The sequence below is a fragment of the Erythranthe guttata genome, chromosome 8, assembly GCF_056151865.1.
Source record: "Erythranthe guttata isolate IM_541 chromosome 8, IM_541, whole genome shotgun sequence".
Lineage (NCBI taxonomy): Eukaryota > Viridiplantae > Streptophyta > Magnoliopsida > Lamiales > Phrymaceae > Erythranthe > Erythranthe guttata.
In genome coordinates, this window is record NC_142540.1 from 23,423,594 (window position 1) to 23,433,532 (window position 9,939).

A 9,939-nucleotide genomic window follows, 5' to 3' on the forward strand; every position below is an offset into this window, starting at 1 on the left:
AATGACCTATTGCATGCATGTACTGACGTTTTACGTTGAATATTTTAATATGCAGTGCTACTTTATATATATATATATATATATATATATATATATATATATATATATATATATATATATATATATATATATATAGGAAATAAAATATTTTTGGGATGGCATTCGTTTTTGACATGGCAATGAACTGCATAACAAGTAAAACAACACAAGGAACAATACTCGTGAGGTTAATTTGCTCAAGAAGTTTTAAGCATTATTTGGTTTCGTACTTTTTAAGTTTAACTGGTAACTTCACCCATACAATTCACCAAGGTTGTAAAAAGCGGTAATCGGGTCCGAGTCGGTCAGGCACCGACTCACGATTAATCGGTGCGGCGGTGATTAATCGGCGATAAATCGGAAATAAATCGGTTTTTAAAATTTAATATAATATATTTCTATATATTATTTATAAATACTACAAACATATATAAAAAGATATTTAAACATAATAAAAGTTTAATAATCATAAGATCATAATACATAAATATCCTTATAAAATATAAATAAAAAAATATTTTTTTGAATTTACATTTATTCTTGAACATTTCTGGCATGCATCATTAGTTCTTTAACAATAACAATTAACATAAACAAAATAAGGCATAAACTCATATTTTCTTTTATTAAAATCCAACTTTTATTTTGAATTATAAAAAGAAAAAAAAAACCGATATTTAACCGATTTTTGACCGATTTTTGCCACCGAGTTTGACCCGCCTTAAAGGTTTGACCGCCTCAGACCGTCTAAAACCGCCTCACAGGCAAAAAAACCGATTTTTCAAACCTTTACACTAAAATCATAAAGGTTTTGGACCGCCTCCGCCTCGAAGACCGATTAATCGGCCGCCTCGGCCGATTTTTAGAACACTGCAATTCACCCATACAATGCACCGGATTGAAATATATATATATATATATATATATATATATATATATATATATATATATATATATATATATATATATATATATATATATATATATATTATATTATATTATTAGTAATTATAGTAAATTATGTGCATGCATACGGTAGTAAACTATAAAATTAGAAATGAGGAAAAAAATTATGTCCATACATATAATAAAAGAAATTGAACACATAATACAGAAAACGGCGAAAATTTAACACTCAATTCTTAAACACCAATAGGAAAGGGGAACAACAAACTTCTGTTGGAAGTTGTAATCAAATTTTCCAACTATCTACTATACAGGAAAAAAAAAATCCGATTTAATAGAAAATTAGATTATAAGAAAACTTGGAGAGAGAGAGAGAAAAAATATATAAAGAAAAGCGCAATCCGAGCATAAGTTATTGGGGAATAGCTCCACTAACTCCAATCACAGCCGAATCTCACAATATACAAATAATTATATCAATGTTTGCATGTGTATAAACTTAGCAAATAAGAAAAAAAATACCACCCACATCACAAGGGAACAACAAGGCACCAACCATCTTCGTAGAATTTAATTACTTAATCAAATTAAACCCTTTGAACAACGACAAAGTAAGTGAATTTTAATAAAATATAAAACGGAACTGAAACATGTCAGTGTTGAATAGTACACAAAAATAATAAGCATGTTAAAAATAAATGGTAAGAATTATATATATATGTAAAATTAGTTGTTGGCATCATTTGAAACACCGCATATTCACTGCAATGAGAAAATCAAGATGGCCAAAATTTATGTCCCCTGATATGACACCCGTTAAATTCAATAAGAAGAGAAAATTCAGAACTGAGGTATACAAAGGGTTTTTTTTTTTTTGGTAATGAAGGAACCTGCAACCAACCATATAGGTGCACTGGGTAAACTTACTTTTATACAAAGAGTTGATTCCACAGATTGTTGGTCCAAGTGCAAGAGGTTCTGGAGTTGCACAGAAAAATCTTTAACAAACGATATGTTGGTGTGAAGATTTAAATTTGAAGATATGGGGTGATTTGAAGATAACCAGACGTCAGACTTACGGATGGCAGCGTTGAAACAATGAAGGGAAGATAATAATAAGAGAGAATTTGGTAAGAGAGTATTAAAGATTGTTAAAAAAAAGTAACCCTAATTCGGTTGTTTACTTTTAGAGTGGTGCGTGCTATTTCCACTTCGAAAATATCTCAATTCATCACCAAAGATTATCAAATGTCGTAAATACCCCTCAAAATTATAATCCACCACCCTTCTTGTATTCACTTAATCCTCATGTGTTCTAAGTTATTTCTGTTTTATTTATTTTTTTAATTTTTTTTATTATTATTTTTAATTTTTGTAATGAAATACTTCCATATCAGATGACCTACGATTTATGTATTTTTTTGAAGGAAACAAAATTATATTTAGCCAAAATGGCCATTTTTGGAGTAAGTTCAGGACCTTCCACACAAGCACTCTTAATTTATTTATCAAAAAACGTGAATTGCTGCTTTTTTTTGACATTCGGAAATGTTTTTCTCTGACGAAAGTATTATTCACTTAAGGTGGTGAGGGTGAATTTTCCAATGAAAATGGTGGGTTTTTTTTTATAAATATTTTAATTAGTTTAGTGGTTGACAGTTTATACATTTGTAAAAAATATAGGTGAACGAAGAAATACGCAAAATGAGAAATACATTTAATTTGGTGGTGAAATAAGATATTTTGAGAGTGGATATAGCACAACACGCCTCTTAAATTTATTCATATAGGTCTAAACATACATTTCCTATTTTATAATCTCTTGATTGGTCAAATATGCGATTCTACTTACATTATTATTACCCTAATCAATTTATGGAGAAAATCCCCGGATCACGTCCTTCAACGGTTCTTAGGCTAGCTCGTCATCTACCACGCCTCTCTCATTCTCATCGTGTAGCGAGCTCAAGTTTCTTTGAGAACTTCTGACCCATTTAGTAAGTTTCTAGCCCACTTTGGTTCTCGCGATCTATTAAGCGAGCTCCTACGCATCGGTTCTTGTGGCTTATGGGGCACTTGGGCCCACTGATCTTGAATATGGGGGGATTCAGCCCAACGGTACTGAACTGACCCCCATCAGTGTCCAAAATAAAATACGGATACGCGTTTTGCTTACTTCGTTAAGTTCGCCCTAATTAGAGTTATAATCAAGCGTCGAGTTAAAACTTGGCTTTGAGCATTCAAATTCAAATGACTGAAAATTTTAGCTCTCAACTTTTGTTTCAATTTTTTTTCTTTTTTCGGTAAATATTAAGAAAATAAAAAATAATTGGACTTTCTTTGATATTTCGTATCCTTATAACATGTTGAGTCAACCCGCAACTATTATGTTATCATGACTTACTTTGACTTTTAGACATTTTTTGTTAGCCATAGGAACTCAAAAGGCAAATTAAGGCTCAACCCTTTCAAGACCCAATAATCCAATTGGATTTCATTAGATTATATAATTTTATCTTAGCTAATCAACCAAACAACGTCTAGAAAGAGTAAATTTTCGAAGTCAATTATTTCATAGTTTTGAAATTATCCCATAAATGTGAAGACATGCAATGTCGATTAGATGTGTTACAATAGTTATGCTACTTTCTTCATCAACTCCAGAGGTGTCGATATATCTAATTGTTACGGCTTCGGTTCCGATTGATTCTTCTCATCCCACCGTTTTTTCTGTTGAAAATAGAATGATCAAAATTAAATTAAATACAATCGGCAAATCAAATATATGTCCTCACACTAATGATTCTTCTGATCATTGTCATTATGAATTCATCAATATTCGAAGAAATCATATTGTAAAAGTATATATACCTTGTTTTGTGCCACAAACTAGGCTCGTTATCGCTCAAACTGATCGATGCTAGCTGATTTGCCAGCTCATTACTACCGTAATTCGTTCTTTCATTTGCACGTTCAATCGGCCACGTCACCGGTACCATCAATCCCCTGCATCGTGGAATTAACCAACATTTTACAAATTAGCCAAAAACTACGAATATCAAATTAATAACAAGGCTATTGATATATTTCTGACAAAGAAAACTTACTTTTCATTTTGCTTGCACAGAAAACGGCTCGTTTGATTCATAGTGTAGTTCCCCACCACAGCATCGAATTTCTTCGACAGATGTTCGATTTCTGACTGAGGCAAGATATCCAATACTTTGATAACTTGTGTTTCTACCGAATTGTTTTGCCTCGTTGTTTCAATAGTCCATGCAAGTATTATCGTCCCCTTCACATCATACAATTCGAGTAGCCGAGAAGTGGAACTAGGGGCAATTTCGTCTTTCTTCTCCTGCTGGCGCCACCCGTTTGAAAGCTTCACCAGTACAGAAGCTACTTCATTGTGAATTTCCATGTCTTTAAGTCTCGTAATAGACTTGTGGAATTTCGCACTGAAGAAAACCTATATATACAATTGAACCTCGATAAATCAATACTCGATAAATTAATAACCTCGCTTAAATGATAGTTTTTTTTTTGGTCCCGACTCGTTGAAAACGTATTAAATTATTATTTCGATAATTTAATATTTCACTAAATTAATTGAATTTTGTTGGTGCAGGTTGTATGAATTTATAGTTAAACCTCGATAAATCAATACTCGATAAATTAATAACCTCGATTAAATAATAGTTTTTTTCGGCCCCGACTCGTTGAAAAAGTATTAAATTATTATTTCGATAATTTAATATTTCGCTAAATTAATAGATTTTTGTTGGTCCCGGTTGTATTAATTTATAGAGGTTTAACTGTATATGTATATATTGACAACATAGTACAAAAAATTTATCTGAAGCAACGGTTTTTTTGCATAAATTGAGCCGATTAAATGAGAGGAACAACATATATACCTTCCAGATAGCCAACTTGAACAGTGTAGAGTCCGTACTGAACATGTAATTCATTTGTCGACGCTGAATCAGCGAGTTGCTCACTGTGAGTGATAAGTTCTTATCCTCGTCTGCATTGTAAAAGCAGCCTCGATTTTTCGCTTCCATTACTAACTTTTGCCAAACCGAACCGCTGTTTAACAAAGTCGATCCGTTTCCCAATATCCAAAGACAGTACCTGTTATATATTATAGCAGCGCCACAAAAAATAATCATCCTCGTATAAATAATGTAATTCGTAACAAAATATTATATTAATGTCGAAAATTAAAGTAACCTTGCTCTAGTTAAAGCTACATTGGCTCTTTGGCGATTATCGAGAAAACCAACAGATCCATTCCCATTGCAACGAACGGTGGAAATAATAATCACATCCTCTTCACCACCTTGAAAACCGTCGACAGAACGCACGTTTACCGAAAACAAGTCTTTTGCGTCGGTGCTATAATTCTTGCCAAGTGATTCTTGAATTGCAAAGACTTGAGCTTTGTACGGCGATATACAACCTACACGCACCCTTTTCTTCGACTTCATACATTCTAAAAAACAATGTAATTATACAACGAACCAAAAAACATAAAAAAATATTAGTGATCAAATACAAAGACAAAAAAAAAAGCTCAAATCAAAATATTTAATGATAAGAATACCTTTGTAGAGTTTCGAGACGATCTCAGAAACAAAAGAGACCTCCACAATGTTTCTCCGACTATGCCTGTTATCGAACTCCTCTTTCCCATCGGTTATATTTATGAAAGAAAACGAGCCGTACATTTTTTCTTCGAGGAATCTTTTTTCGTAGGATCTTAGTCTGACATTTCTGCCATCACTAATTCGGTTTCCGTAAAACTCGTTATTCGGAAACAAACTAATGGAAGGATGCATTCGATACTGAATATTGAGAAGGTGTTTGTTGTGTCCTAACATCACAAGCCTCTCGAATAAACTCCTCCCGAATCCAGCTTTTTCACAAATCTGTTAATCCCGAACAAATATATTAAAACTTGTCGATTATCAATAATTAAATAAAAAATTAAAATTTGAATTAAAACCTTGCTTATAACCATAGCAGGGAGCTGTTTCTCGTCGCCGACAAGTACAGCATGGCGAAGACCAGGTAGTTGCAACGGAATCGACGACTCGCATTCCTTAAGCTGTGCAGCTTCGTCTATTATCACCATTTCCAACTGTGCCATTCCTTCCGTGTATAATTTTGCGGAGCTCGAAACAGTGCAAAAGATTAAGCACGCGTTTATCAGACAGAAGTTCCTAATTCCATATTCTTCGATAAAATTTGGGAGTTGGAAAGTTCGACCGAGGAGTTTCAATGCTTCCAGGCACTCTAACGTTTCTTCGTTTCCGATCAAAGCTCGATTTAAGCACCCTTGTTTGGTGACGTCAACTCTACGCAGAAAATCTTGAAGTAATTGTAGCATATCAAGAACTCGAATCATGTCGTTTACGACTTCCAAAGGTAGAAACTTAGTCGGCAGATGTGTGTACAGCCCTGTCGTACAAAAGACCAGCTTCTCTGCCAGAATAAAGAATCTCTTTCTAAAGAACTCCTCGAATGTCAACGGAATATCCACTTTACCCCCATCGCAGTTCAATTTGCTGTTTTCTTGTGAACCCGCCTTTTCTTTCGATTTCTTCTTCTTGTTTTCCTTTTTATTTTGAATGACTAACTTCTTCAAGAAACTCCTTTTCGAAGATTCTTTGAGAGTTTCGCTCTCATCCATTTTTTCCTCGTTATTCTTCTCCGATTCATCGTCGTCGGTATCGTTGTCGTCTTCGTTTCTCTCCTTTAGTTGTTCCAAATAACTTTGGTATTTGCTGTGAGGGTCTTCAAGTAGTGACATCATCTGATCTAGACAACCTTTCCAACCAGTTAACGGAGCAAAACAATGAGCCAATACAGAAACACGATTTTCAAGAAACACGTCTTGTAAATCTTCGTGCTCGACGATCTTCATTCGCTCACCGTTTCCGAACAGAACTATATCGCCTAACCCGTAAGTATCGTACTTCAATGTACCACTAAGACAATTCATTAACCGTTTCGCGACACCAATCACGGCAACATTAGTCGGAGCACAAGTGAGTGTCCTGCATTTCATTTTCAAAAGTGTGAATACTAACGAAGCCACCGTTTTCGTTTTTCCGGTTCCGGGCGGGCCCCATATCAGCTTCACACTATTTTCATGATGACATTCAGTCAACGCAACGCAATTCGTAACAGCAGCTTTTTGCGAATCATCGAGCTCAAACGAGTTGATAACTTTTCTCGACAATAACAGATTAGTGCTCTCGGTTTTGGTAGAGTTGCAAAGAGTACAACTTTCTTCTACCTGCACATAATCATACAATGTGAATAACAAGAACTTCACAACTTTTAATAAATCTCCGTTAATAAGGTGGTGTTTGCAAAATCTTATTTAAAAGCAAACGTTCGTGATCGTGAGTTAAGTTGGGATTAAGTGCTTATTTATAAAAGTTGGAGGTGTTTGCAAATTAGCTGGAAAATCAACTAAAAAAAACAGGTACACGGGTGCTTTTAAAATTACAGCTTAAAGAAACTTATTTTAAGAAAAACAAAAGCTTTAATTACAAACACCTAAAAACTAATTACGGTGGTGTTTGCAAAAGCTTATTTAAAAGCATAAGTTAGTGATTGTGACTTAAGTTATTATAAAGTGCTTGATTCTAAAAGTTGGGAGTGTGCAAAAAACATAAAAAATCAATTTAAATAGAAAAAACAGGTACATGAGTGTTATTTAAACTATAACTTAAAACAACTTATTTTAAGAGAAGCAAAAGCGAAAGTCAGTTTCGGAAACACCTAAAAACAGATTATGAGAGAAAAAAAAAAAGGTCGTAATGTATTTTTACAAGTTTTTGCAATTACCACTTATGTGCAGAAAAAAACTCGTAATCTATTCTTAAAAGCGCTTTTGCAAACACCGCCTAAATCGAACTTACAGATGGATTGATATCAAGAACAGAGTTGATGATGTTCAAATTTCCACCTCCTTTGCCAGGATGCAAAGCATTCCATATCCGTCTGTTCGTCGTCAAGTTCGTAAGATACACGGCGAAGAGTGTATTTCCACTTTTACCCTTTGCCTTGTCTTGTTTCTCAAAGTCAATAGGTTTGGAAGATAGGATTGTAATCATAATAGAGCCTTCATCCTTCATGCCTTGAACCAAAGCAACTAGATAAGATCTCTTCGGCGGCCTATTCAAATCGTCAATGCACTTCGGCCTCACGTCGGTCAACGCGATTAAATCGCCGGACTCCGGTTCGTATTTCCCGGTATTATTATTCTTGTCGCCATTTTCCGGTCTTTTCAAAATAAGCGAGTAGAGTAAATTCTTCGGAAGCTCAAACTTTTTACATTTTTTCACATCGTATATTTCGCAATAAGGCGCGGAGTGCACACTCGTCATATTGGAGCGGAGGTCGGCGTGTGTTTCTTCGATAAGCGGGAAGACGAATGAATTCAAGTAACCGTCTGACGACGAGAATCTGTCTGGAATTCGATTAACCTGCCAAAATAAAAATGTTTAAAAACAACAAAAGTAAAACATTTGGAGATATATTTATAAGAATGCATGCAAGAATTAATTATATTATTATTAGTAGATTCAAGAAACCTTATTTGTGTAAAGATCTTTGTTCATAATATGAGAAATGGACCAAGAGAAAATCAAATCAATAAACCCTTGAGATTTTTTATCTTCTTCTTCCTTCTTCATTTTCTTCATGGTAGAACTCATCATCATCATCATCATCTTTTCTTGCTACTTTATTTTAATTTAATTTCTTCCCCCTGAACAAGATTCAGCATATACAAAAATTAATATTTATTTCCCAAAAAAAAAAAAAAAAAAAAAACATGACTTTACAGAAGAAATCCAGAAAGAAAAACTTTTGAAAAAAAATGATGCATCCGTACCAAAGTTGAAACAAAAGATAGTATCTTTACTTAGTATGGTGTACATGCAATGCAAAGTGGATATTTTTGCATTATTATTATTATTATTATTATTATTATTATTATTATGTAGAAAAGTGAGAAAGTTTGGGAAAGCTAACAGGCGGGGGAATATGGAAAGTCACTTTCATTATTATTATATTATCGGGAGTTGAAAGTTGAAACGGCAAATTTTTTCACCTTTAATTTTCCCACTAAACATTCTCAACGGTAATTTGCATCGACCCTCCCTGAACTTTGGTCTTTTGTCAACCACACCCCAAACATTTATAATCTTTCGGCATGTGCACCCGCCCTCCATCAATGTTTATGTTCATATATATAGTCCGTTAGTCTTGGGAGTAAAATACAGTAGAACCTCGATAAATTAATAACCTCGATTAAATAATAGTTTCTTCCGGTCCCGACTTGGTAGAAACGTGTTAAATTATTAACTCGACAATTTAATAATTCGTTAAATTAATAGAATTTCCTTGGTCCTGACTGTATAATTAATTTATAGAGGTTTAACTGTACACATACCGACTTTGGTATTTTGGCAAATATTCACAAGAATTGGTGCCGGTTTACCCTTAATTGCTCAATTTTCTTAAATATTCTTAAATACCGAAAATGATATAATTATTGTACAACTAATTTATACGGTCCATAAACAAGTAAAATTTGACATTATAAATAAAAATTCTAGTATAATCATTTTTGCATAAATTATTTATTGTCTAGAATACGTTCTTCGTTTGGATAAAATTATTGCTATTTTAGTTTTAGAAAGTCCCATTCCAATCCTAGAGACCAAGAGTTCAAAGATTTAGATAACCACCAACGGCTGAAAACAAACTAAATGAGAAACATCAATATGCAGCCCCTAATTCATCCATGACCCAATCCAGAGAAGAATTAAAGTGCAAATTTCCTGAAAAATATTATTTTCTCCTTATTTATTTATTTATTTCAATGTTGTTTTCCTATTATTCCCTTTAAACTAACTGAACATTAACCGAAAAATGATGAAAAGAGTGTATATGACAAAAGATCAAACGTTT

General features: G+C 33.5%; 1 protein-coding gene across 1 annotated transcript; it reads right to left on the reverse strand.

Moving 5' to 3' along the window:
* Positions 1-3,411: 3,411 nt before the first annotated feature.
* LOC105965054 (uncharacterized) lies at positions 3,412-8,945 on the reverse strand. The gene is made up of 10 exons (XM_088822444.1): positions 8,858-8,945; positions 8,556-8,731; positions 7,881-8,447; positions 5,954-7,249; positions 5,552-5,876; positions 5,179-5,440; positions 4,863-5,079; positions 4,053-4,414; positions 3,817-3,951; positions 3,412-3,675 (listed from the first exon to the last, which is right to left on the reverse strand). Exons 2-10 carry the CDS (start codon positions 8,691-8,693, stop codon positions 3,624-3,626), a joined length of 3,354 nt encoding a protein of 1,117 aa, XP_088678570.1. The 5' UTR covers positions 8,694-8,731; positions 8,858-8,945; the 3' UTR covers positions 3,412-3,623.
* Positions 8,946-9,939: the final 994 nt, after the last annotated feature.

Excerpts from the sequence above, each read along its gene's own strand:
- LOC105965054 (XM_088822444.1), bottom strand. The coding sequence starts at position 8,693 with ATGATGATGATGATGATGAGTTCTACCATGAAGAAAATGAAGAAGGAA. Across the intron at positions 7,250-7,880 it reads TTCTTGATATCAATCCATCT|GTAGAAGAAAGTTGTACTCT; the intron begins GTAAGTTCGATT and ends GATTATGTGCAG. Across the intron at positions 5,877-5,953 it reads CTGCTATGGTTATAAGCAAG|ATTTGTGAAAAAGCTGGATT; the intron begins GTTTTAATTCAA and ends CGGGATTAACAG.